Source organism: Oncorhynchus clarkii, chromosome 15, assembly GCF_045791955.1.
Source record: "Oncorhynchus clarkii lewisi isolate Uvic-CL-2024 chromosome 15, UVic_Ocla_1.0, whole genome shotgun sequence".
Taxonomy (NCBI): domain Eukaryota; kingdom Metazoa; phylum Chordata; class Actinopteri; order Salmoniformes; family Salmonidae; genus Oncorhynchus; species Oncorhynchus clarkii.
Genome location: NC_092161.1, coordinates 959,927 through 985,675, shown reverse-complemented (window position 1 = coordinate 985,675; position 25,749 = coordinate 959,927). Strand labels below are relative to the sequence as shown.

The 25,749-nt window shown below is 46.8% G+C and overlaps 1 protein-coding gene across 1 annotated transcript in view; it reads right to left on the bottom strand.

Moving 5' to 3' along the window:
• Nucleotides 1–23,194, bottom strand: part of LOC139366859 (zinc finger and BTB domain containing 47b) — a 141,704-nt gene extending 118,510 nt beyond the window's left edge. The window contains 1 exon segment of the mRNA XM_071104551.1: nucleotides 23,032–23,194. Coding sequence (XP_070960652.1) covers nucleotides 23,032–23,034 — 3 coding nt within the window. The 5' untranslated portion in view covers nucleotides 23,035–23,194.
• Between the last annotated feature and the right edge of the window lie 2,555 nt (nucleotides 23,195–25,749).

The window sequence follows — 25,749 nt, the reverse complement described above, 5'->3', positions numbered from 1 at the left end:
TAACACTGAGGTGGTGTGTCCTAGCAGGAAGACCACTGTTAACACTGAGGTGGTGTGTCCTAGCAGGAAGACCACTGTTAACACTGAGGTGGTGTGTCCTATAGGAAGACCATTGTTAACACTGAGATGGTGTGTCCTAGTAGGAAGACCACTGAGGTGGTGGGTCCTAGTAGGAAGACCACTGAGGTGGTGTGTCCTAGTAGGAAGACCACTGAGGTGGTGTGTCCTATAGGAAGACCACTGTTAACACTGAGGTGATGTGTCCCAGTAGGAAGACCACTGTTAACACTGAGGTGGTGTGTCCTATAGGAAGACCACTGTTAACACTGAGATGGTGTGTCCTAGTAGGAAGACCACTGAGGTGGTGTGTCCTAGTAGGAAGACCACTGAGGTGGTGTGTCCTAGTAGGAAGACCACTGTTAACACTGAGGAGGTGTGTCCTAGTAGGAAGACCACTGTTAACACTGAGATGGTGTGTCATAGTAGGAAGACCACTGAGGTGGTGTGTCCTAGTAGGAAGACCACTGTTAACACTGAGGTGGTGTGTCCTAGTAGGAAGACCACTGTTAACACTGAGGTGGTGTGTCCTATAGGAAGACCACTGTTAACACTGAGGTGGTGTGTCCTAGTAGGAAGACCACTGAGGTGGTGTGTCCTAGTAGGAAGACCACTGTTAACACTGAGGTGGTGTGTCCTAGTAGGAAGACCACTGTGTGCAGCTCACCCTGCACTATCAAATCTACTTCTGATGAACTTCCCAGTAGAGCATTAAAAACAATCAATCAACCTAGAAAAGTGCTAAAAATGTCCCATATTAACATATGTAGCCTGAGGTCCATGAAGTCAATAACTTGCTTTTTATTCATATTCTGACTATCTCTGAAACTCACTTAGATAATACCTTTGATGATACAGTGGTAGCAATACATGGTTATAACATTTACTGAAAATACAGAAATGCCAATGGTGGAGGTGTTGCTGTTTATATTCAGAACCACATTCCTGTAAAGCTTAGAGAGGATCTCATGTTAAATACTGTTGAAGTAATATGGCTACAGGTTCATCTGCCTCATCTAAAGTCCATTCTGGTGGGAAGCCGCTATAGACCACCAAGTGCTAACAGTCAGTATCTGGATAATATGTGAAACGCTTGATAATGTATGTGATATCAATAGAGAGGTATATTTTCTGAGTGATTTAAATATTGACTGGCTTTCATCAAGCTGCCCACTCAGGAGAAAGCTTCAAACTGTAACCTGGTTCAGGTTGTCAGTCAACCTACCAGGGTAGTTACAAACAACACAGGAATTAAATCATCAATATGTTTGGATCACATCTTTACTATTGCTGCAGAAATGTGTTTTAAAGCAGTATCCAAATCCATAGGATGTAGTGATCACAATATAATAGCCATATCTAGGAAAACCACAGTTGGGCTGGGCCTAATATAGTGTATAAGAGGTCAGGCTGGGCCTAATATAGTGTATAAGAGGTTAGGCTGGGCCTAATATAGTGTATAAGTTCATACAATAAGTGTTGTAGTGATTCATATGTTGTTGATGTAAATAATATGTGCTGGTCTGTGGTGTGTAATGAGGAGCAACCAGACGCTGCACTTGACACATTTATGAAATCGCTTATTCCAGTTACTAATAAGCACCCATTAAGAAAATGACTGTAAAAACTGTTAAATCCCCTTGGATTGATGAGGAATTTAAAAATGGTATGGTTGAGAGGGATGAGGCAAAACGTATGGCAAAAAGGTCTTGCAGACCAAATGATAAACATGCTGCAAATTAAAAAATCATGTGACTAATCTAAATACATAAAAAATTAACTATACTATGAAACAAAGATAAATTGTATAAAGAATGAGAGAAAGTGCTCTCCCTCTCTCCCTCTCCGTAAGAAAGGCTTTATAAATAAATTTGATTGATTGAGTGAGGGAAGCAAAAGTCATTCAAGGTACAAATCTGCCGTTCTGCTCCTGAACAAGGCAGTTAACCCACTGTTCCTTGGCAGTCATTGAAAATAAGATTTTGGTGTTTGACCTGATAGAATGCTACTCAACAAGAATAGCAGTTAAACAAATTACTGATGATTGGCTCATGGCTGTCTGCTGCTGGAAAAACATATGTGTTATGGCTTTACACCCCCTGCTATAATGTGGACAAAGAGATACTTGTCTAGCAGAAAACAGAGGGTGTTCTTTAATGGAAGCATCTCAAACATAATCCAGGTTGAAGCAGGAATTCCCCAGGGTAGCTGTTTAGGCCCCTTGCAGTTGTCTCAGAACATGGCTGCACGGCTGGCCCTTAAAAGTAAATGCAGAGTTAACATGAATGACATGCATGCCAATCTCTCATGGCTCAAAGTGGAAGAGAGATTGACTTCCTCATTACTTGTTTTTGTAAGAAATGTTGACAAGCTGAATGTACCGAGCTGTCTGTTTAATATACTAGCACACATCTCAGACACCCATGCATACCCCACAAGACATGCCACCAAAGGTATCTTCACAGTCCCCAAGTCCGTAACATATTATGGGAGGCATACAGTACTACATAGAGCCATGACTACATGGAACTCTATTCCACATCAGGTAAATGATGAAAGCAGTAGAATGTATTATCAAAAAATATATATTGTGTAACTGCCTTAATGTTGCTAGACCCCAGGAAGAGTAGCTGCTGCCTTGGCAGGAACTAATGGGGATCCATAATAAACCCCAGGAAGAGTAGCTGCTGCCTTGGCAGGAACTAATGGGGATCCATAATAAACCCCAGGAAGAGTAGCTGCTGCCTTGGCAGGAACTAATGGGGATCCATAATAAACCCCAGGAAGAGTAGCTGCTGCCTTGGCAGGAACTAATGGGGATCCATAATAAAACCCCAGGAAGAGTAGCTGCTGCCTTGACAGGAACTAATGGGGATCCATAATAAACCCCAAGAAGAGTAGCTGCTGCCTTGGCAGGAACTAATGGGGATCCATAATAAAACCCAGGAAGAGTAGCTGCTGCCTTGGCAGGAACTAATGGGGATCCATAATAAACCCCGGGAAGAGTAGCTGCTGCCTTGGCAGGAACTAATGGGGATCCATAATAAACCCCAGGAAGAGTAGCTGCTGCCTTGACAGGAATATAAGCAAATTTCTGTTTGAAAAAGCTAGCCTTAGCTTTTCTAACTGCCTGTGTATATTTGTTCCTAACTTCCCTGAAAAGTTGCATATCGCGGGGGCTATTCGATGCTAATGCAGTACGCCACAGGATATTTTTGTGCTGGTCAAGTGCAGTCAGGTCTGGAGTGAATCACGGGCTATATCTGTTCCTGGTTCTAAATTTTCTGAATGGGGCATGCTTATTTAAGATAGTGAGGAAAGCACTTTTAAAAGAATAACCAGGCATCTTCTACTGACAGAATAAGGTCAATATCCTTCCAGGATACCCCGGCCAGGTCGATTAGAAAGGCCTGCTTGCTGAAGTGATTTAGGGTGCGTTCGACAGTGATGAGGGGTGGTCGTTTGACCGCAGTCCCATTACGGACGCAAGCAATGAGGCAGTGATTGCTGAGATCCTGGTTGAAGACAGCAGAGGTGTATTTGGAGGGCAAGTTGGTTAGGATGATATCTATGAGGGTGCCTGTGTTTACAGATTTGGGGTTGTACCTGGTAGGTTCATTGATCATTTGTGTGAGATTGAGAGCATCAAGCTTAGATTGTAGGATGGCCGGGGTGTAAATCATGTCCCAGTTTAGGTCACCTAACAGCATGAGCTCTGAAGATAGATGGGGGGAAAATCAATTCACATATGGTGTCCAGGGCACAGCTGGGGACAGAAGGTGGTCTATAGCAGGCGGCAACGGTGAGAGACTTGTTTCTGGAAAGGTGGATTTTTAAAAGTAGAAGTTCAAATTGTTTGGGCACAGACCTGGATAGTATGACAGAACTCTGCAGGCTAGCTCCGCCCCCTTTGGCAGTTCTATCTTGTCGGAAAATGTTATAGTTAGGGATGGTATTTTCAGGGTTTTTGGTGGCCTTCTTATGCCAGGACTCAGACACGACTAGGACATCCGGGTTGGCAGAGTTTGCTAAAGCAGTGAGTAAAACAAACTTAGGGAGGAGGCTTCTAATGTTAACATGCATGAAACCAAGGATTTTACAGTTACAAAAGTCAACTAATGAGAGCACCTGAGGAGTAGGAGTGGAGTTAGGCACAGCTGGGCCTGGATTAACCTCTACATCACCAGAGGAACAGAGAAGGAGTAGGATAATGGTACGATTAAAGGCTATAAGAACTGGTCGTCTAGTGAGTTCGGAACAGAGAGTAAAAGGAGCAGGTTTCTGGGCGCATTAAGATAGATTCAAGGCATAATGTACAGACAAAGGAGTGGTAGGATGTGAGTTCTTTGGGGGTAAACCTAGGCATTGAGTGACGATTAAAGAGGGTTTGTCTCTAGAGACATCAATTAAACCAGGTGATGTCACCGCATATGTGGGAAGTGGGACAAGAGGGGTAGCTGAGGCATATTGAGCAGGGCTGGAGGCTCTACAGTGAAAAAAGACAATAATCACTAACCAAAACAGCAATGGACAAGACATATTGACATTAGGGAGAGGCATGCATAGCCAAGTGATCATAGGGTCCAGGCTAGCAGAAAGGCCTTAGAAGGACGTCGCGACGGAAGAAGTCTGTTGGAGCCTCCTCGTGCGGTGACGTCGGCAGATCAGTCGTCATGGATCAGCAGAGCTCCGTGTAGTAAAAGGGTCCAGGGCAATTGTCAAAATTGGTATAATAGCCCCAAAAAATTGTCTGATGGACTATTTCAGCTAACAGTCCGGTATGCTCTAGACAGCTAGCGGGCCGCGGCTAGCAGGATAGCAGGTTGGCATTCAGGGAACGTCGCAACGGAGGAGCCTGTTGAAAACCGTATCGACAATAAAAGGGGTCCAGGCCAATTGACAAAATAGGTATTGTAGCTCAAGGAGCGGCTGATGGACCTCTTCAACTTGCCGGGAGATGGGCCTAGCATAGGCTAGCTCCAGGCTAATTGGTGCTTGCTTGGTGCTTGCTTAGGTGCGGAGATGTTAGCCAGGAGAAGCCAGTCGGATAGCAGCTGGCTAGCAGTGATGATCCAGGTGTAGAGGTTCAGAACTTGAGGTAGGAATCCGGGGATAAGCTCTGTGTTGATTCGGGCTGTGCAGACTGGCAGGAGTTGTCCGGGCTAAAGGTTAGCTGATGACCGCTAGCGGTAGCTAGCTGACTACTAGCTAATAGCTAGTTAGCTGGCTAGCTTCTGTTGGGGGTTCCAGTTCTAAAGTAAAGAAAATAACAGATCCATACCACATTGGGTGAGGCGGGTTGCAGGAGAGTATGTTAAAGTTGGGGTTAAGAAAAATATATGCGAAGAAAAAAGATATGTAAAGATATATACACGACAAGACAAAAGACGCCTGACTGCTACACCATCTTGGATTTACTAATGTGACAATGTAAGTAATTTAACTTGCCAAGTCAATAAAGTCTACTGAATTGAGAGAGAGAGACAGAGAGACAGACAGAGAGAGAGAGACAGAGAGAGAGAGACAGAGAGAGAGAGACAGAGAGAGAGAGACAGAGAGAGAGAGACAGACACAGAGAGAGAGAGACACACAGAGACACAGAGAGACAGACACAGAGAGACAGAGAGACAGAGAGACAGAGAGACAGAGAGAGGTTGGCATGAAGGAATGCCCTGAATAGGTTGTTATGTAAAATTCTCAGCAGCCTTTGATGGTAGGTAGAAGAGAAGGATGGGAGAGAGAGAGAGCGCGAGAGAGCGCGAGAGAGCGCGAGAGAGCGCGAGAGAGCGCGAGAGAGCGCGAGAGAGCGCGAGAGAGCGCGAGAGAGCGCGAGAGAGCGCGAGAGAGCGCGAGAGAGAGCGAGAGAGAGCGAGAGAGCGAGAGAGCGAGAGAGCGAGAGAGCGAGAGAGAGAGAGAGAGAGAGAGAGCGAGAGAGCGAGAGAGAGAGAGAGAGAGAGCGAGAGAGAGAGAGAGAGCGAGAGAGCGAGAGAGCGAGAGAGCGAGAGAGCGAGAGAGAGAGAGAGAGCGAGAGAGAGCGAGAGAGAGCGAGAGAGAGAGAGCGAGCGAGCGAGAGAGAGAGCAATTGTCTATTCCATTTGCGTTGGCAATGTAAACATACTGTATGTTTCCCATGCCAATAAAACCCATTGAATTAAATTGAGAGAGAGAGGGTAAGTATTTAAAATATGTAGTAGCAATGTCTTCTATTCTGTGAAAAAGTACTTTGTAAAAATAAGGAAAACATATTTAAAGATGCACAATGCAGAAATCACTCTGCCAATTCCTGGTTGCAAAAATTCTGTGTTTAATTTCAGTTTATGTGACAAAACAAAGCAAGTATATTGTAGAGAATCATTGTACCATCTAAATTACTGTGATATATATTTTCCATAGCTAACGTTTCCATAACTCTTGTATTTTCAGCTGTTTGAAACTGGTGTACAAAAAACGAAAGCAAAAGACGCAAAAACTAAATTTAAGAACACGAAGCATAGAAATAGTGCACATAGAACAGACCTACAGATTATTCGACTGGTTTCAATGAGAATGACAGATCTATAACAATATGTCTATGTGAATTTTGTGGGGTCATCAAAAAATGTAGATAATGCTGTTTTAATAATTCTATCAACTGTCGTCATGTTTAAAATGTTTACAAACTTGAAGAACATGAAGGCAAAGTTACAAATTAGTCTGGTGGGGTTTTTACAGTGAAGATGAATTGTGACATTATTAAAACAAACTCCCCCCTTTCTGATGTAACTAAATTAGTTAATCCCTATTCTGAAACAGCAATGTAAACTAAATTAGTTCATCTCTATTCTGAAACAGCAATGTAAACTAAATTAGTTCATCTCTATTCTGAAACAGCAATGTAAACTAAATTAGTTCATCTCTATTCTGAAACAGCAATGTAAACTAAATTAGTTAATCCCTACTCTGAAACAGCAATGTAAACTAAATTAGTTCATCTCTATTCTGAAACAGCAATGTAAACTAAATTAGTTAATCTCTATTCTGAAACAGCAATGTAAACTAAATTAGTTAATCCCTACTCTGAAACAGCAATGTAAACTAAATTAGTTAATCCCTACTCTGAAACAGCAATGTAAACTAAATTAGTTAATCCCTACTCTGAAACAGCAATGTAAACTAAATTAGTTCATCTCTATTCTGAAACAGCAATGTAAACTAAATTAGTTCATCTCTATTCTGAAACAGCAATGTAAACTAAATTAGTTCATCTCTATTCTGAAACAGCAATGTAAACTAAATTAGTTAATCCCTACTCTGAAACAGCAATGTAAACTAAATTAGTTAATCCCTACTCTGAAACAGCAATGTAAACTAAATTAGTTAATCTCTATTCTGAAACAGCAATGTAAACTAAATTAGTTAATCTCTATTCTGAAACAGCAATGTAAACTAAATTAGTTCATCTCTATTCTGAAACAGCAATGTAAACTAAATTAGTTAATCCCTATTCTGAAACAGCAATGTAAACTAAATTAGTTAATCTTTATTCTGAAACATGGACAAAGCCCTTACCCGTGGTACATTGGCCATATATCACAAACCTCCGAGGTGCCTTATTGCTATTATAAACTGGTTACCAACATAATTAGAGCAGTAAAAATAACTTTTGTCATACCCGTGGTATACTGATATGCCATGGCTGTCAAACAACCAGCATTCAGGGCTCGAACCACCCAGTTTATAATCCCTATTCTAAAACAGCAATGTAACTAAATTAGTTAATCCCTCTTCTAAAATAGCAATGTAATTTGAGTAAATTATCTAGAGCACATCAGTGTTTACCAACAGATTAAAGAAACATTCTGTGTCACATCAGCAAGTTGAATGAACCCATTCCCCTCTATCTATCCCTATCCTCTAACCCTATATATCCACACCGCTTAGCAGTTTACCCTCTGCATGTAAAAAGAAAAGTGAAAAAACAAATCTAAACAGAACAGAGCTGTTTCCCCAACAGAACAGAGCAGGCAGAACAGAGCTGTTTTGACCAACAGAACAGAGCTGTTTTGACCAACAGAACAGAGCTGTTTTGACCAACAGAACAGAGCTGTTTTGACCAACAGAACAGAGCTGTTTTGACCAACAGAACAGAGCTGTTTTGACCAACAGAACAGAGCTGTTTTGACCAACAGAACAGAGCTGTTTGACCAACAGAACAGAGCTGTTTTGACCAACAGAACAGAGCTGTTTTGACCAACAGAACAGAGCTGTTTTGACCAACAGAACAGAGCTGTTTGACCAACAGAGCAGGCAGAACAGAGCTGTTTCCCCAACAGAACAGAGCTGTTTCCCCAACAGAACAGAGCTGGCAGAACAGAGCTGTTTCCCCAACAGAACAGAGCAGGCAGAACAGAGCTGTTTTGACCAACAGAACAGAGCTGTTTTACCAACAGAACAGCTGTTTTGACCAACAGAACAGAGCTGTTTTGACCAACAGAACAGAGCTGTTTTGACCAACAGAACAGAGCTGTTTTGACCAACAGAACAGAGCTGTTTCCCCAACAGAACAGAGCTGGCAGAACAGAGCTGTTTCCCCCAACAGAACAGAGCTGGCAGAACAGAGCTGTTTCCCCAACAGAACAGAGCTGGCAGAACAGAGCTGTTTGACCAACAGAACAGAGCTGGCAGAACAGAGCTGTTTGACCAAAAGAACAGAGCTGTTTCCCCAACAGAACAGAGCAGGCAGAACAGAGCTGTTTTGACCAACAGAACAGAGCTGTTTTGACCAACAGAACAGAGCTGTTTTGACCAACAGAACAGAGCTGTTTTGACCAACAGAACAGAGCTGTTTTGACCAACAGAACAGAGCTGTTTTGACCAACAGAACAGAGCTGTTTTGACCAACAGAACAGAGCTGTTTGACCAACAGAACAGAGCTGTTTTGACCAACAGAACAGAGCTGTTTTGACCAACAGAACAGAGCTGTTTTGACCAACAGAACAGAGCTGTTTGACCAACAGAGCAGGCAGAACAGAGCTGTTTCCCCAACAGAACAGAGCTGTTTCCCCAACAGAACAGAGCTGGCAGAACAGAGCTGTTTCCCCAACAGAACAGAGCAGGCAGAACAGAGCTGTTTTGACCAACAGAACAGAGCTGTTTTACCAACAGAACAGCTGTTTTGACCAACAGAACAGAGCTGTTTTGACCAACAGAACAGAGCTGTTTTGACCAACAGAACAGAGCTGTTTGACCAACAGAGCAGGCAGAACAGAGCTGTTTCCCCAACAGAACAGAGCTGTTTCCCCAACAGAACAGAGCTGGCAGAACAGAGCTGTTTCCCCAACAGAACAGAGCAGGCAGAACAGAGCTGTTTTGACCAACAGAACAGAGCTGTTTTACCAACAGAACAGCTGTTTTGACCAACAGAACAGAGCTGTTTTGACCAACAGAACAGAGCTGTTTTGACCAACAGAACAGAGCTGTTTTGACCAACAGAACAGAGCTGTTTCCCCAACAGAACAGAGCTGGCAGAACAGAGCTGTTTCCCCCAACAGAACAGAGCTGGCAGAACAGAGCTGTTTCCCCAACAGAACAGAGCTGGCAGAACAGAGCTGTTTGACCAACAGAACAGAGCTGGCAGAACAGAGCTGTTTGACCAAAAGAACAGAGCTGTTTCCCCAACAGAACAGAGCAGGCAGAACAGAGCTGTTTTGACCAACAGAACAGAGCTGTTTTGACCAACAGAACAGAGCTGTTTTGACCAACAGAACAGAGCTGTTTTGACCAACAGAACAGAGCTGTTTTGACCAACAGAACAGAGCTGTTTCCCCAACAGAACAGAGCTGGCAGAACAGAGCTGTTTCCCCCAACAGAACAGAGCTGGCAGAACAGAGCTGTTTCCCCAACAGAACAGAGCTGGCAGAACAGAGCTGTTTGACCAACAGAACAGAGCTGGCAGAACAGAGCTGTTTGACCAAAAGAACAGAGCTGTTTTGACCAACAGAACAGAGCTGTTTTGACCAACAGAACAGAGCTGTTTGACCAACAGAGCAGGCAGAACAGAGCTGTTTCCCCAACAGAACAGAGCTGTTTCCCCAACAGAACAGAGCTGGCAGAACAGAGCTGTTTCCCCAACAGAACAGAGCAGGCAGAACAGAGCTGTTTTGACCAACAGAACAGAGCTGTTTTACCAACAGAACAGCTGTTTTGACCAACAGAACAGAGCTGTTTTGACCAACAGAACAGAGCTGTTTTGACCAACAGAACAGAGCTGTTTTGACCAACAGAACAGAGCTGTTTCCCCAACAGAACAGAGCTGGCAGAACAGAGCTGTTTCCCCCAACAGAACAGAGCTGGCAGAACAGAGCTGTTTCCCCAACAGAACAGAGCTGGCAGAACAGAGCTGTTTGACCAACAGAACAGAGCTGGCAGAACAGAGCTGTTTGACCAAAAGAACAGAGCTGTTTCCCCAACAGAACAGAGCAGGCAGAACAGAGCTGTTTTGACCAACAGAACAGAGCTGTTTTGACCAACAGAACAGAGCTGTTTTGACCAACAGAACAGAGCTGTTTTGACCAACAGAACAGAGCTGTTTTGACCAACAGAACAGAGCTGTTTTGACCAACAGAACAGAGCTGTTTTGACCAACAGAACAGAGCTGTTTGACCAACAGAACAGAGCTGTTTTGACCAACAGAACAGAGCTGTTTTGACCAACAGAACAGAGCTGTTTTGACCAACAGAACAGAGCTGTTTGACCAACAGAGCAGGCAGAACAGAGCTGTTTCCCCAACAGAACAGAGCTGTTTCCCCAACAGAACAGAGCTGGCAGAACAGAGCTGTTTCCCCAACAGAACAGAGCAGGCAGAACAGAGCTGTTTTGACCAACAGAACAGAGCTGTTTTACCAACAGAACAGCTGTTTTGACCAACAGAACAGAGCTGTTTTGACCAACAGAACAGAGCTGTTTTGACCAACAGAACAGAGCTGTTTTGACCAACAGAACAGAGCTGTTTCCCCAACAGAACAGAGCTGGCAGAACAGAGCTGTTTCCCCCAACAGAACAGAGCTGGCAGAACAGAGCTGTTTCCCCAACAGAACAGAGCTGGCAGAACAGAGCTGTTTGACCAACAGAACAGAGCTGGCAGAACAGAGCTGTTTGACCAAAAGAACAGAGCTGTTTCCCCAACAGAACAGAGCAGGCAGAACAGAGCTGTTTTGACCAACAGAACAGAGCTGTTTTGACCAACAGAACAGAGCTGTTTTGACCAACAGAACAGAGCTGTTTTGACCAACAGAACAGAGCTGTTTTGACCAACAGAACAGAGCTGTTTTGACCAACAGAACAGAGCTGTTTGACCAACAGAACAGAGCTGTTTGACCAACAGAACAGAGCTGTTTTGACCAACAGAACAGAGCTGTTTTGACCAACAGAACAGAGCTGTTTGACCAACAGAACAGAGCTGTTTTGACCAAACAGAACAGAGCTGTTTTGACCAACAGAACAGAGCTGTTTTGACCAACAGAACAGAGCTGTTTGACCAACAGAGCAGGCAGAACAGAGCTGTTTCCCCAACAGAACAGAGCTGTTTCCCCAACAGAACAGAGCTGGCAGAACAGAGCTGTTTCCCCAACAGAACAGAGCAGGCAGAACAGAGCTGTTTTGACCAACAGAACAGAGCTGTTTTACCAACAGAACAGAGCTGTTTTGACCAACAGAACAGAGCTGTTTTGACCAACAGAACAGAGCTGTTTTGACCAACAGAACAGAGCTGTTTTGACCAACAGAACAGAGCTGTTTCCCCAACAGAACAGAGCTGGCAGAACAGAGCTGTTTCCCCCAACAGAACAGAGCTGGCAGAACAGAGCTGTTTCCCCAACAGAACAGAGCTGGCAGAACAGAGCTGTTTGACCAACAGAACAGAGCTGGCAGAACAGAGCTGTTTTGACCAACAGAACAGAGCTGTTTTGACCAACAGAACAGAGCTGTTTTGACCAACAGAACAGAGCTGTTTGACCAACAGAACAGAGCTGTTTTGACCAACAGAACAGAGCTGTTTTGACCAACAGAACAGAGCTGTTTTGACCAACAGAACAGAGCTGTTTGACCAACAGAGCAGGCAGAACAGAGCTGTTTCCCCAACAGAACAGAGCTGTTTCCCCAACAGAACAGAGCTGGCAGAACAGAGCTGTTTCCCCAACAGAACAGAGCAGGCAGAACAGAGCTGTTTTGACCAACAGAACAGAGCTGTTTTACCAACAGAACAGCTGTTTTGACCAACAGAACAGAGCTGTTTTGACCAACAGAACAGAGCTGTTTTGACCAACAGAACAGAGCTGTTTTGACCAACAGAACAGAGCTGTTTCCCCAACAGAACAGAGCTGGCAGAACAGAGCTGTTTCCCCCAACAGAACAGAGCTGGCAGAACAGAGCTGTTTCCCCAACAGAACAGAGCTGGCAGAACAGAGCTGTTTGACCAACAGAACAGAGCTGGCAGAACAGAGCTGTTTGACCAAAAGAACAGAGCTGTTTCCCCAACAGAACAGAGCAGGCAGAACAGAGCTGTTTTGACCAACAGAACAGAGCTGTTTTGACCAACAGAACAGAGCTGTTTTGACCAACAGAACAGAGCTGTTTTGACCAACAGAACAGAGCTGTTTTGACCAACAGAACAGAGCTGTTTTGACCAACAGAACAGAGCTGTTTGACCAACAGAACAGAGCTGTTTGACCAACAGAACAGAGCTGTTTTGACCAACAGAACAGAGCTGTTTTGACCAACAGAACAGAGCTGTTTGACCAACAGAACAGAGCTGTTTTGACCAAACAGAACAGAGCTGTTTTGACCAACAGAACAGAGCTGTTTTGACCAACAGAACAGAGCTGTTTGACCAACAGAGCAGGCAGAACAGAGCTGTTTCCCCAACAGAACAGAGCTGTTTCCCCAACAGAACAGAGCTGGCAGAACAGAGCTGTTTCCCCAACAGAACAGAGCAGGCAGAACAGAGCTGTTTTGACCAACAGAACAGAGCTGTTTTACCAACAGAACAGAGCTGTTTTGACCAACAGAACAGAGCTGTTTTGACCAACAGAACAGAGCTGTTTTGACCAACAGAACAGAGCTGTTTTGACCAACAGAACAGAGCTGTTTCCCCAACAGAACAGAGCTGGCAGAACAGAGCTGTTTCCCCCAACAGAACATAGCTGGCAGAACAGAGCTGTTTCCCCAACAGAACAGAGCTGGCAGAACAGAGCTGTTTGACCAACAGAACAGAGCTGGCAGAACAGAGCTGTTTGACCAAAAGAACAGAGCTGTTTCCCCAACAGAACAGAGCAGGCAGAACAGAGCTGTTTTGACCAACAGAACAGAGCTGTTTTGACCAACAGAGCTGTTTTGACAGAGCTGTTTTGACCAACAGAACAGAGCTGTTTTGACCAACAGAACAGAGCTGTTTTGACCAACAGAACAGAGCTGTTTTGACCAACAGAACAGAGCTGTTTTGACCAACAGAACAGAGCTGTTTGACCAACAGAACAGAGCTGTTTGACCAACAGAACAGAGCTGTTTTGACCAACAGAACAGAGCTGTTTTGACCAACAGAACAGAGCTGTTTGACCAACAGAGCAGGCAGAACAGAGCTGTTTCCCCAAAAGAACAGAGCTGTTTCCCCAACAGAACAGAGCTGGCAGAACAGAGCTGTTTCCCCAACAGAACAGAGCAGGCAGAACAGAGCTGTTTTGACCAACAGAACAGAGCTGTTTTACCAACAGAACAGAGCTGTTTTGACCAACAGAACAGAGCTGTTTTGACCAACAGAACAGAGCTGTTTTGACCAACAGAACAGAGCTGTTTTGACCAACAGAACAGAGCTGTTTTGACCAACAGAACAGAGCTGTTTCCCCAACAGAACAGAGCTGGCAGAACAGAGCTGTTTCCCCCAACAGAACAGAGCTGGCAGAACAGAGCTGTTTCCCCAACAGAACAGAGCTGGCAGAACAGAGCTGTTTGACCAACAGAACAGAGCTGGCAGAACAGAGCTGTTTGACCAAAAGAACAGAGCTGTTTCCCCAACAGAACAGAGCTGGCAGAACAGAGCTGTTTCCCCAACAGAACAGAGCTGTTTGACCAACAGAACAGAGCTATTTCCCCAACAGAACAGAGCTGTTTCCCCAACAGAACAGAGCTGTTTGACCAACAGAGCAGGCAGAACAGAGCTGTTTCTCCAACAGAACAGAGCTGTTTGACCAACAGAACAGAGCTGTTTCCCCAACAGAACAGAGCTGTTTCCACCACAGAACAGAGCTGTTTCCCCAACAGAACAGAGCTGTTTGACCAACAGAGCAGGCAGAACAGAGCTGTTTCTCCAACAGAACAGAGCTGTTTGACCAACAGAACAGAGCTGTTTCCCCAACAGAACAGAGCTGTTTCCCCAACAGAACAGAGCTGTTTCCCCAACAGAACAGAGCTGATTGACCAACAGAACAGAGCTGTTTGACCAACAGAACAGAGCTGATTGACCAACAGAACAGAGCTGTTTGACCAACAGAACAGAGCTGTTTGACCAACAGAACAGAGCTGTTTGACCAACAGAACAGAGCTGTTTCCCCAACAGAACAGAGCTGTTTCCCCAACAGAACAGAGCTGTTTCCCCAACAGAACAGAGCTGTTTCCCCAACAGAACAGAGCTGTTTCCCCAACAGAACAGAGCTGTTTCCCCAACAGAACAGAGCAGGCAGAACAGAGCTGTTTCCCCAACAGAACAGAGCTGGGAGAAAAGATCTGTTTCCCGGCACCAGGGAGGGCAGGTTAACACAGTGCTAGGACCAGGCTTACAGCGCCAGGACAGGCTAATGGGACCAGGGAAGACAGGTTAACACAGTGCTAGGACCAGGCTAACAGAACAAGGACAGGCTAATGGCACCAGACTAACAGAACAAGGACAGGCTAATGGCACCAGGGAAGACAGGTTAACACATTGCTAGGACCAGGCTAACAGCACCAGAGAATGCTAACAGCACCAGAGAGGGCAATAGTACCGTTTGTCCATTTCGAGACGCTGTAGCCAGTATATACAGTGCCTTGCGAAAGTATTCGGCCCCCTTGAACTTTGCGACCTTTTGCCACATTTCAGGCTTCAAACATAAAGATATAAAACTTTATTTTTTTGTGAAGAATCAACAACAAGTGGGACACAATCATGAAGTGGAACGTCATTTATTGGATATTTCAAACTTTTTTAACAAATCAAAAACTGAAAAATTGGGCGTGCAAAATTATTCAGCCCCCTTAAGTTAATACTTTGTAGCGCCACCTTTTGCTGCGATTACAGCTGTAAGTCGCTTGGGGTATGTCTCTATCAGTTTTGCACATCGAGAGACTGACATTTTTTCCCATTACTACTTGCAAAACAGCTCGAGCTCAGTGAGGTTGGATGGAGAGCATTTGTGAACAGCAGTTTTCAGTTCTTTCCACAGATTCTCGATTAGATTCAGGTCTGGACTTGTAGATTTTGCTTTATGTTTTGGATCATTGTCTTGTTGGAAGACAAATCTCCGTCCCAGTCTCAGGTCTTTTGCAGACTCCATCAGGTTATCTTCCAGAATGGTCCTGTATTTGGCTCCATCCATCTTCCCATCAATTTTAACCATCTTCCCTGTCCCTGCTGAAGAAAAGCAGGCCCAAACCATGATGCTGCCACCACCATGTTTGACAGTGGGGATGGTGTGTTCAGCTGTGTTGCTTTTACGCCAAACATAACGTTTTGCATTGTTGCCAAAAAGTTCAATTTTGGTTTCATTTGACCAGAGCACCTTCTTCCACATGTTTGGTGTGTCTCCCAGGTGGCTTGTGGCAAACTTTAAACGACACTTTTTATGGATATCTTTAAGAAATGGCTTTCTTCTTGCCACTCTTCCATAAAGGCCAGATTTGTGCAATATACGACTGATTGTTGTCCTATGGACAGAGTCTCCCACCTCAGCTGTAGATCTCTGCAGTTCATCCAGAGTGATCATGGGCCTCTTGGCTGCTTCTCTGATCAGTCTTCTCCTTGTATGAGCTGAAAGTTTAGAGGGACTGCCAGGTCTTGGTAGATTTGCAGTGGTCTGATACTCCTTCCATTTCAATATTATCGCTTGCACAGTGCTCCTTGGGATGTTTAAAGCTTGGGAAATCTTTTTGTATCCAAATCCGGCTTTAAACTTCTTCACAACAGTATCTCGGACCTGCCTGGTGTGTTCCTTGTTCTTCATGATGCTCTCTGTGCTTTTAACGGACCTCTGAGACTATCACAGTGCAGGTGCATTTATACGGAGACTTGATTACACACAGGTGGATTGTATTTATCATCATTAGTCATTTAGGTCAACATTGGATCATTCAGAGATCCTCACTGAACTTCTGGAGAGAGTTTGCTGCACTGAAAGTAAAGGGGCTGAATAATTTTGCACGCCCAATTTTTCAGTTTTTGATTTGTTAAAAAAGTTTGAAATATCCAATAAATGTCGTTCCACTTCATGATTGTGTCCCACTTGTTGTTGATTCTTCACAAAAAAATAAAGTTTTATCTTTATGTTTGAAGCCTGAAATGTGTCAAAAGGTCGCAAAGTTCAAGGGGGCCGAATACTTTCGCAAGGCACTGTACTTCCTCAAAATAGTCTAAGCTAAGCTAATCTACGCTAACTCAAGAAACCTGTCATTAATTTTGACTTTTTGCAGAGATCGCGCAATTTTATGTCTAACTAAGACGTTTAGTGCAGTATTTCTCAATGAATACATTTTTATGAAAGCGAGTCGTCTACCATTGATTGACAAAGACTTTATTGAAGAATCCCTTCTGTTGACCAATCACTGAAAGAGGGGTGTAGACTTCGGCTTGACTCAAGAAAAAAAATGTGTGCCCAAACCAGAAAAATTACCGAATTCCAGAGCGAAAAAATACGTCACAAAATGTTGACATAATAAATGCACAAACTGGGAAGCATGCTGAAACCTTAATTGCACCAGGGAGGGAGGGCAGTCTAACGGCACCAGAGAGGGCAGTCTAATGGCACCAAGGAGGGAGGGCAGTCTAACGGCACCAAGGAGGGAGGGCTAACGGCACCTGGGAGGGAGGGCAGTCTAACGGCACCTGGGAGGGAGGGCTAACGGCACCAGGGAGGGAGGGAGGGCTAACGGCACCAAGGACGGAGGGAGGGCTAACGGCACCAAGGACGGAGGGCTAACGGCACCAAGGAGGGAGGGCTAACGGCACCAAGGAGGGAGGGCTAACGGCACCAAGGAGGGAGGGCTAACGGCACCAAGGAGGGAGAGCTAACGGCACCAAGGAGAGAGAGCTAACGGCACCAAGGAGGGAGAGCTAACGGCACCAAGGAGGGAGGGCTAACAACACCAGGGAGGGAGGGCTAACGGCACCAGGGACGGAGGGCAGTCTAACGGCACCAAGGAGGGAGGGCTAACGGCACCAGGGAGGGAGGGAGGGCTAACGGCATCAAGGACGGAGGGCTAACGGCACCAAGGACGGAGGGCTAACGGCACCAAGGAGGGAGGGCTAACGGCACCAAGGAGGGAGGGCTAACGGCACCAAGGAGGGAGGGCTAACGGCACCAAGGAGGGAGAGCTAACGGTACCAAGGAGGGAGAGCTAACGGCACCAAGGAGGGAGAGCTAACGGCACCAAGGAGGGAGGGCTAACGGCACCAGGGAGGGAGAGCTAACGGCACCAGGGAGGGAGGGCTAACGGCACCAGGGAGGGAGGGCTAACGGCACCAGGGAGGGAGGGCTAACGGCACCAGGCAGGGAGGGCTAATGGCACCAGGCAGGGAGGGCTAACGGCACCAAGGAGGGAGGGCTAACAGCACCAAGGAGGGAGGGCTAACGGCACCAAGGAGGGAGAGCTAACACCACCAGGGAGGGAGGGTTAACGGCATCAAGGAGGGAGAGCTAACGGCACCAGGGACGGAGGGCTAACGGCACCAAGGAGGGAGGGCTAACGGCATCAAGGAGGGAGAGCTAACGACACCAAGGAGGGAGGGCTAACGGCACCAAGGAGGGAGGGCTAACGGCACCAAGGAGGGAGGGCTAACGGCACCAAGGAGGGAGAGCTAACGGCACCAGGGAGGGAGGGCTAACGGCACCAGGGAGGGAGGGCTAACGGCACCAGGGAGGGAGGGCTAACGGCACCAGGGAGGGAGGGCTAACGGCACCAGGGAGGGAAGGCTAACGACACCAGGGAGGGAGGGCTAACGACACCAGGGAGGGAGGGCTAACGACACCAGGGAGGGAGGGCTAACGGCATCAAGGAGGGAGGGCTAACGGCACCTAGGAGGGAGGGCTAACGGCACAAAGGAGGGACGGCAATCTAGCGCCACCAAGGAGAGAGGGCAATCTAGCGCCACTAAGGAGGGAGGGCAATCTAGCGCCATCAAGGAGGGAGGGCTAACGGCACCAAGGAGAGAGGGCTAACGGCACCAAGGAGGGAGGGCTAACGGCACCAAGGAGGGAGGGCTAACGGCACCAAGGAGAGAGGGCTAACGGCACCAAGGAGGGAGGGCTAACGGCACCAAGGAGGGAGGGCTAACGGCATCAGGGAGGGAGGGAGGGCTAACGGCATCAAGGACGGAGGGCTAACGGCACCAAGGACGGAGGGCTAACGGCACCAAGGAGGGAGGGCTAACGGCACCAAGGAGGGAGGGCTAACGGCACCAAGGAGGGAGGGCTAACGGCACCAAGGAGGGAGGGCTAACGGCACCAAGGAGAGAGGGAAATCTAGCGCCACTAAGGAGGGAGGGCAATCTAGCGCCATCAAGGAGGGAGGGCTAACGGTACCAAGGAGAGAGGGCTAACGGCACCAAGGAGGGAGGGATAACGGCACCAAGGAGGGAGGGCTAACGGCACCAAGGAGAGAGGGCTAACGGCACCAAGGAGAGAGGGCTAACGGCACCAAGGAGGGAGGGCTAACGGCACCAAGGAGGGAGGGCTAACGGCATCAGGGAGGGAGGGTTAACGGCACCAAGGAGGGAGGGCTAACGGCACCAGGGAGGGAGGGCTAACGGCACCAGGGAGGGACGGCAATCTAGCGCCACCAAGGAGGGAGGGCAATCTAGCGCCACCAAGGAGGGAGGGCTAACGGCACCAGGGAGGGAGGGTTAACGGCACCAAGGAGGGAGGGCTAACGGCACCAGGGAGGGAGGGCTAACGGCACCAAGGAGGGACGGCAATCTAGCGCCATCAAGGAGGGAGGGCAATCTAGCGCCATCAAGGAGGGAGGGCTAACGGCATCAAGGAGAGAGGGCTAACGGCACCAAGGAGGGAGAGCTAACGGCACCAGGGAGGGAGGGTTAACGGCATCAAGGAGGGAGAGCTAACGACACCAGGGAGGGAGGGCTAACGACACCAGGGAGGGAGGGCTAACGGCATCAAGGAGGGAGGGCTAACGGCACCAGGGAGGGAGGGCTAACGGCACCAAGGAGGGACGGCAATCTAGCGCCATCAAGGAGGGAGGGCAATCTAGCGCCATCAAGGAGGGAGGGCTAACGGCATCAAGGAGAGAGGGCTAACGGCACCAAGGAGGGAGAGCTAACGGCACCAGGGAGGGAGGGTTAACGGCATCAAGGAGGGAGAGCTAACGACACCAGGGAGGGAGGGCTAACGACACCAGGGAGGGAGGGCTAACGGCATCAAGGAGGGAGGGCTAACGGCACCTAGGAGGGAGGGCTAACGGCACAAAGGAGGGACGGCAATCTAGCGCCACCAAGGAGAGAGGGCAATCTAGCGCCACTAAGGAGGGAGGGCAATCTAGCGCCATCAAGGAAGGAGGGCTAACGGCACCAAGGAGAGAGGGCTAACGGCACCAAGGAGGGAGGGCTAACGGCACCAAGGAGGGAGGGCTAACGGCACCAAGGAGAGAGGGCTAACGGCACCAAGGAGGGAGGGCTAACGGCACCAAGGAGGGAGGGCTAACGGCATCAGGGAGGGAGGGTTAACGGCACCAAGGAGGGAGGGCTAACGGCACCAGGGAGGGAGGGCTAACGGCACCAGGGAGGGACGGCAATCTAGCGCCACCAAGGAGTGAGGGCAATCTAGCGCCACCAAGGAGGGAGGGCTAACGGCACCAGGGAGGGAGGGTTAACGGCACCAAGGAGGGAGGGCTAACGGCACCAGGGAGGGAGGGCTAACGGCACCAAGGAGGGACGGCAATCTAGCGCCACCAAGGAGGGAGGGCAATCTAGCGCCACCAAGGAGGGAGGGCAATCTAGCGCCATCAAGGAGGGAGGGCAATCTAGCGCCATCAAGGAGGGAGGGCTAACGGCATCAAGGAGAGAGGGCTAACGGCACCAAGGAGGGAGGGCTAACGGCACCAAGGAGGGAGGGCTAACGGCACCAAGGAGGGAGGGCTAACGGCATCAGGGAGGGAGGGTTAACGGCACCAAGGAGGGAGGGCTAACGGCACCAGGGAGGGAGGGCTAACGGCACCAAGGAGGGACGGCAATCTAGCGCCACCAAGGAGGGAGGGCAATCTAGCGCCACCAAGGAGGGAGGGCTAACGGCACCAGGGAGGGAGGGTTAACGGCACCAAGGAGGGAGGGCTAACGGCACCAGGGAGGGAGGGCTAACGGCACCAAGGAGGGACGGCAATCTAGCGCCACCAAGGAGGGAGGGCAATCTAGCGCCACCAAGGAGGGAGGGCAATCTAGCGCCACCAAGGAGGGAGGGCTAACGGCATCAAGGAGAGAGGGCTAACGGCACCAAGGAGGGAGGGCTAACGACACCAAGGAGGGAGGGCTAACGGCACCAAGGAGGGAGAGCTAACGGCATCAAGGAGGGAGGGCTAACGGCACCAAGGAGGGAGGGCTAACGGCACCAAGGAGGGAGGGCTAACGGCACCAGGGAGGGAGGGCTAACGGCACCAGGGAGGGAGGGCTAACGGCACCAGGGAGGGAGGGCTAACGGCACCAGGGAGGGAGGGCTAACGGCACCAAGGAGGGAGGGCTAACGGCACCAAGGAGGGAGGGCTAACGGCACCAAGGAGGGAGGGCTAACGGCACCAAGGAGGGAGGGCTAACGGCACCAGGGAGGGAGGGCTAACGGCACCAGGGAGGGAGGGCTAACGGCACCAAGGAGAGAGGGCTAACGGCACCAAGGAGAGAGGGCTAACGGCACCAAGGAGGGAGGGCTAACGGCACCAAGGAGCGAGGGCTAACGGCACCAAGGAGGCAGGGCTAACGGCACCAAGGAGGGAGGGCAGGCTAACGGCACCAGGAAAGGAGCGCGGGCAGGCTAACCCCGTTGACCTGACCCAGATATTATCCAGCAGAGCCTCCCTCTACATCCAGATGTGATGCACCATGGGATTACTAACTCCACTGCTGTCTCCCTCCACCTCTCTACACACAAAGCCACATGCTGCTCTAATGAGGCATCCCAACATGACCCCGCAGTCCATCTACCCTGGTCTGTCTGCACGAGCACAGCTCTCTCTATCTCTGTGTTAATCTCTCTTTCTCTCTCTCCCAGTTTATCTCGCTCTCCCTGCCTCTCTTTCCTCTCTCCCCCCTTTCCCCCCTCTCTCCCTGCCTCTCCACCTCTCCCTCTGTTATCGCATTCTCTCAGGGTCTTCAGCTGAAATCAAGTGTAATAAAAGCAACATGTGACTTATGGTTTGACTAGAAATATAAATATTTCAATTAGGTTAATTACTATGTTATTATTATTATGACACATACTTATCTCCATCTGACCCCTAGGACATTGCTGTCATGGACAACTGTAAATTAGAATATAGTCATTTAAAACTTCAATGATAACCAACTTTAGCATACTACTCCAACATATAAAATATTAACTTGTGCGATCAAACTACTGCAAAGAAATATTGACTATATGATCTCAGAAAGGAAAGAATTTCAGGGCCTGGCAGAATCCAACTAGTGCTCACAGTCTTGCGTTAGAATTAGACCTTCATCCATGTTTTGCAAACATTACATTTTCGAAGTTGTTGCTGACGTCATATTTTGAATTGTTTAAAGGTTAAATGATTAAATCTGAATGTTCAACGTTAGGCTTAAGTACTGCATTAATATCGACATCTTAAGGTTAGGCATTAGCTCCGAATGGTTAAGGTAAGGGTTAAGGTTTGGGATAGGTTTAAAACAAAACTCCCATCTGCAATCCCAAACCACAACACACTAGCAAAACCGAATCCTACTGGAAGGTAAGCGGGCTCACTGTTGCCCCTAGGGTCCGGTTTCTACGTCATCTCCCAACATCTCTCAGACACGGAAGGACGTCGAATACTGACTTGTGTCACGGTGACCTGGCTGGCAGAATCAGTGATCTTGCATTTTAAGCAAATCTGTGATATTTGTGACCGTGGCGAGAGGAGAAGGATGGGGTTTGGGGTGGGCAGTGTCTCTAGACTGTGACATTAAGCTTTATGCTAATTTATCAGGGACAGCCAGTACGCAGATGTCTTGTATTGAAGTTCAGATGAGAATCACCTGCAACTTACAGAGACCACAATGTTACCATGTCATAACCTACAGACAGCGCATTTAGCTACATTGCTGCTGTATTGTTTACTGTAGGCTGCTAGTGTATTAATATAAATGATGAAGTAAACGTGTTATAACACAGCCAGCTGTGTTTTTTCCATAGTGGCCCGTTAGTTTCACTCTCTCTCCCCGTATGTAAATATTCACCCGTCACGATCTGATCCTTGCCGAGACATCCCGATATTAAAGAATTTAACTCTTTCTATGCAACAATGTAGCTATCGTAGCCATTACATTCTTGTAACAGCTCCAAATGTCAACTTGAGTTCCATGCAAGTTGCAAACTTTACCACGAATAAGTAAATGCAAGAAGTAGCATAAATGACAAATAAAGCAACAAACATTGTGGGACAGAACTAGAGTAAGTTATCAGCCTAGCTAAGTAGCTCAAATGTGGAAGAGATCAAGAAGGGACCAAAAAATTATACAAACGCAGCGCTCTACTGTACCATTTTGATCCGAGGTTTCGAGGCAAAAAGGAGTCCCAATATAACTCCTTATGCATCGACTTCCGTTGGCCATGAAAATGTTCGTTGGATTTTCACATTTCTTCAGTTTCTTCTTCTCCTCAATGTTTTTTCGCCTTCCTAGCATTCAGACAGACAAAAATGCAGAGGCTGCTTTTGCAGAAGGAATTGGTGATTGGAGCTCAGGGATCATATGGGCTTTTTGTCAGAAGTTTTAAAGGGACACGGTACTGCATTAAATACACATTCAAACCTACCGATTTTTTTCTTCTTCTGGGTTTTAAATGTGTGGTTAGTAAATTAGGGGTCTGTCAAGGCCGACCACTAATCAGCAGAAAAACATAAGCCCCTGTCTTCAAAAGGTGTGCTTCTGAGGTGGGAATGGCATAATGCAGACTGACACGGTGGAATTATAAACTGGTAAAATGATGTAATGCTGCTACTTTACTGTAACCTACAGTAAAGGTTTCATACAGATTGGAACATCCTGTGGAATAGGGCAGTATAGATTTGTTTTACTTTCACAGTTTTATATTGACTTATGACTGAGCAACAACTGTGATAAAGAACTGCTTGTAGAGAGAGAGAGAGAGAGAAAGGGAGGGAGAGAGAGAGAGAGAGAAAGGGAGGGAGAGAGAGAGAGAGAGAGAGAGAGAGAGACAGACAGACAGACAGAGACAGACAGACAGACAGACAGAGAACAAAGAAACCCCAGAATCTGATTAATTTCATCTCAGGTTGCCAGTCATCAGTTAGACCCCTGAAAGCAACCAAGACCCCTGAAGGCATGCAGTGTATCAGTGAGACACCTGAAGGCATGCAGTGTATCAGTGAGACACCTGAAGGCATGCAGTGTATCAGTGAGACACCTGAAGGCATGCAGTGTATCAGTGAGACACCTGAAGGCAGCCAAGGACACAACCAGACAGTCTTTTAAAGGTGCACTATACAGAAACCGCCCCAACATTTCCTGGTTGCTAATATTCTAGTAGATCTCCTGATGTCAGTTTGTGGCAAAACAAGCAGACTATACCATTTAAACCACAGATAATCATTACACCATCTAAACAACAGATAATCATTACACCATTTAAACCACATATAATCATTACACCATCTAAATCACAGAGAATCATTACACCATCTCAACCACAGATAATCATTACACCATTTAAACCACAGAAAATCATTACACCATCTAAACCACAGATAATCATTACACCATCTAAACCACAGATAATCATTACACCATTTAAACCACTGTGTTAGAGCCGATTTGGACATATTTGTATAAAAGACAGAATATACAGAGCTCTATGTACATTTGTGTAAATATATTAAACATGAATGTATGTGATGAAATATTAGGTACCTTTATGATTTATATTTACCCTATTGAGATATATTAATTTGTTAGTGTAACTCAGTTTTTGCCCCCCCCACCCTCTTGCCCATTCATTATATTGTGGTAAGTGTGTTAGGATAAAAGCAGGAAGTTGGGCATTCGGGGGAAGGAGTCATTGCTAGATGCGGGAGCGGTATAGTTTTTTGACCATACAGACATACAAACAGGTCATAATATGTATTTTCCATATCAAGTAATCTGCTTTAAGTTGTTTGGAGAATCATTTTTTTTTGTTAGATATAAGAAGAAAAAATGTTGTTGCACCATATCCCTGGATCTCATTGGATGTCTGGTCGTTTAGTAAAGAGGAAAGGGAGCCACTACACACTGTGTAGTCATTGTACCATCTAAACCACTGTGTAGTCATTGTACCATCTAAACCACTGTGTAGTCATTGTACCATCTAAACCACAGAGAATCATTATACCATCTAAACCACAGAGAATCATTGTACCATCTAAACCACAGAGAATCATTATACCATCTAAACCACAGAGAATCATTATACCATCTAAACCCCTGTGTGAATCATTGTACCATCTAAACCACAGAGAATCATTGTACCATCTAAACCACAGAGAATCATTATACCATCTAAACCACAGAGAATCATTGTACCATCTAAACCACAGAGAATCATTATACCATCTAAACCACAGAGAATCATTATACCATCTAAACCACAGAGAATCATTATACCATCTAAACCCCCGTGTGATTCATTGTACCATCTAAACCACAGAGAATCATTATACCATCTAAACCACAGAGAATCATTATACCATCTAAACCACAGAGAATCATTATACACATCTAAACCACAGAGAATCATTGTACCATCTAAACCACAGAGAATCATTGTACCATCTAAACCACAGAGAATCATTGTACCATCTAAACCACAGAGAATCATTATACCATCTAAACCACAGAGAATCATTGTACCATCTAAAGAATGGGAAGCATAGAAATAGCACATAGAACATATTTACCGCTTCTTAGACTTGCTTTCAATGAGAATGACAGATCTATAACTCACATTTCTATGTGAATTTGGTCAGGTCGCCCAAAAAGTTAGAAACTGCAGCTTTAACTGCATAATATATAGAGCCCAGCCATACAGCTTAAAGAGGAGATACAGAGCTCTGCCTCTTCAGGGGTCTGCTAATATATAGAGCCCAGCCATGCAGCTTAAGGAGGAGATACAGAGCTCTGCCTCTTCAGGGGTCTGCTAATATATAGAGCCCAGCCATGCAGCTTAAGGAGGAGATACAGAGCTCTGCCTCTTCAGGGGT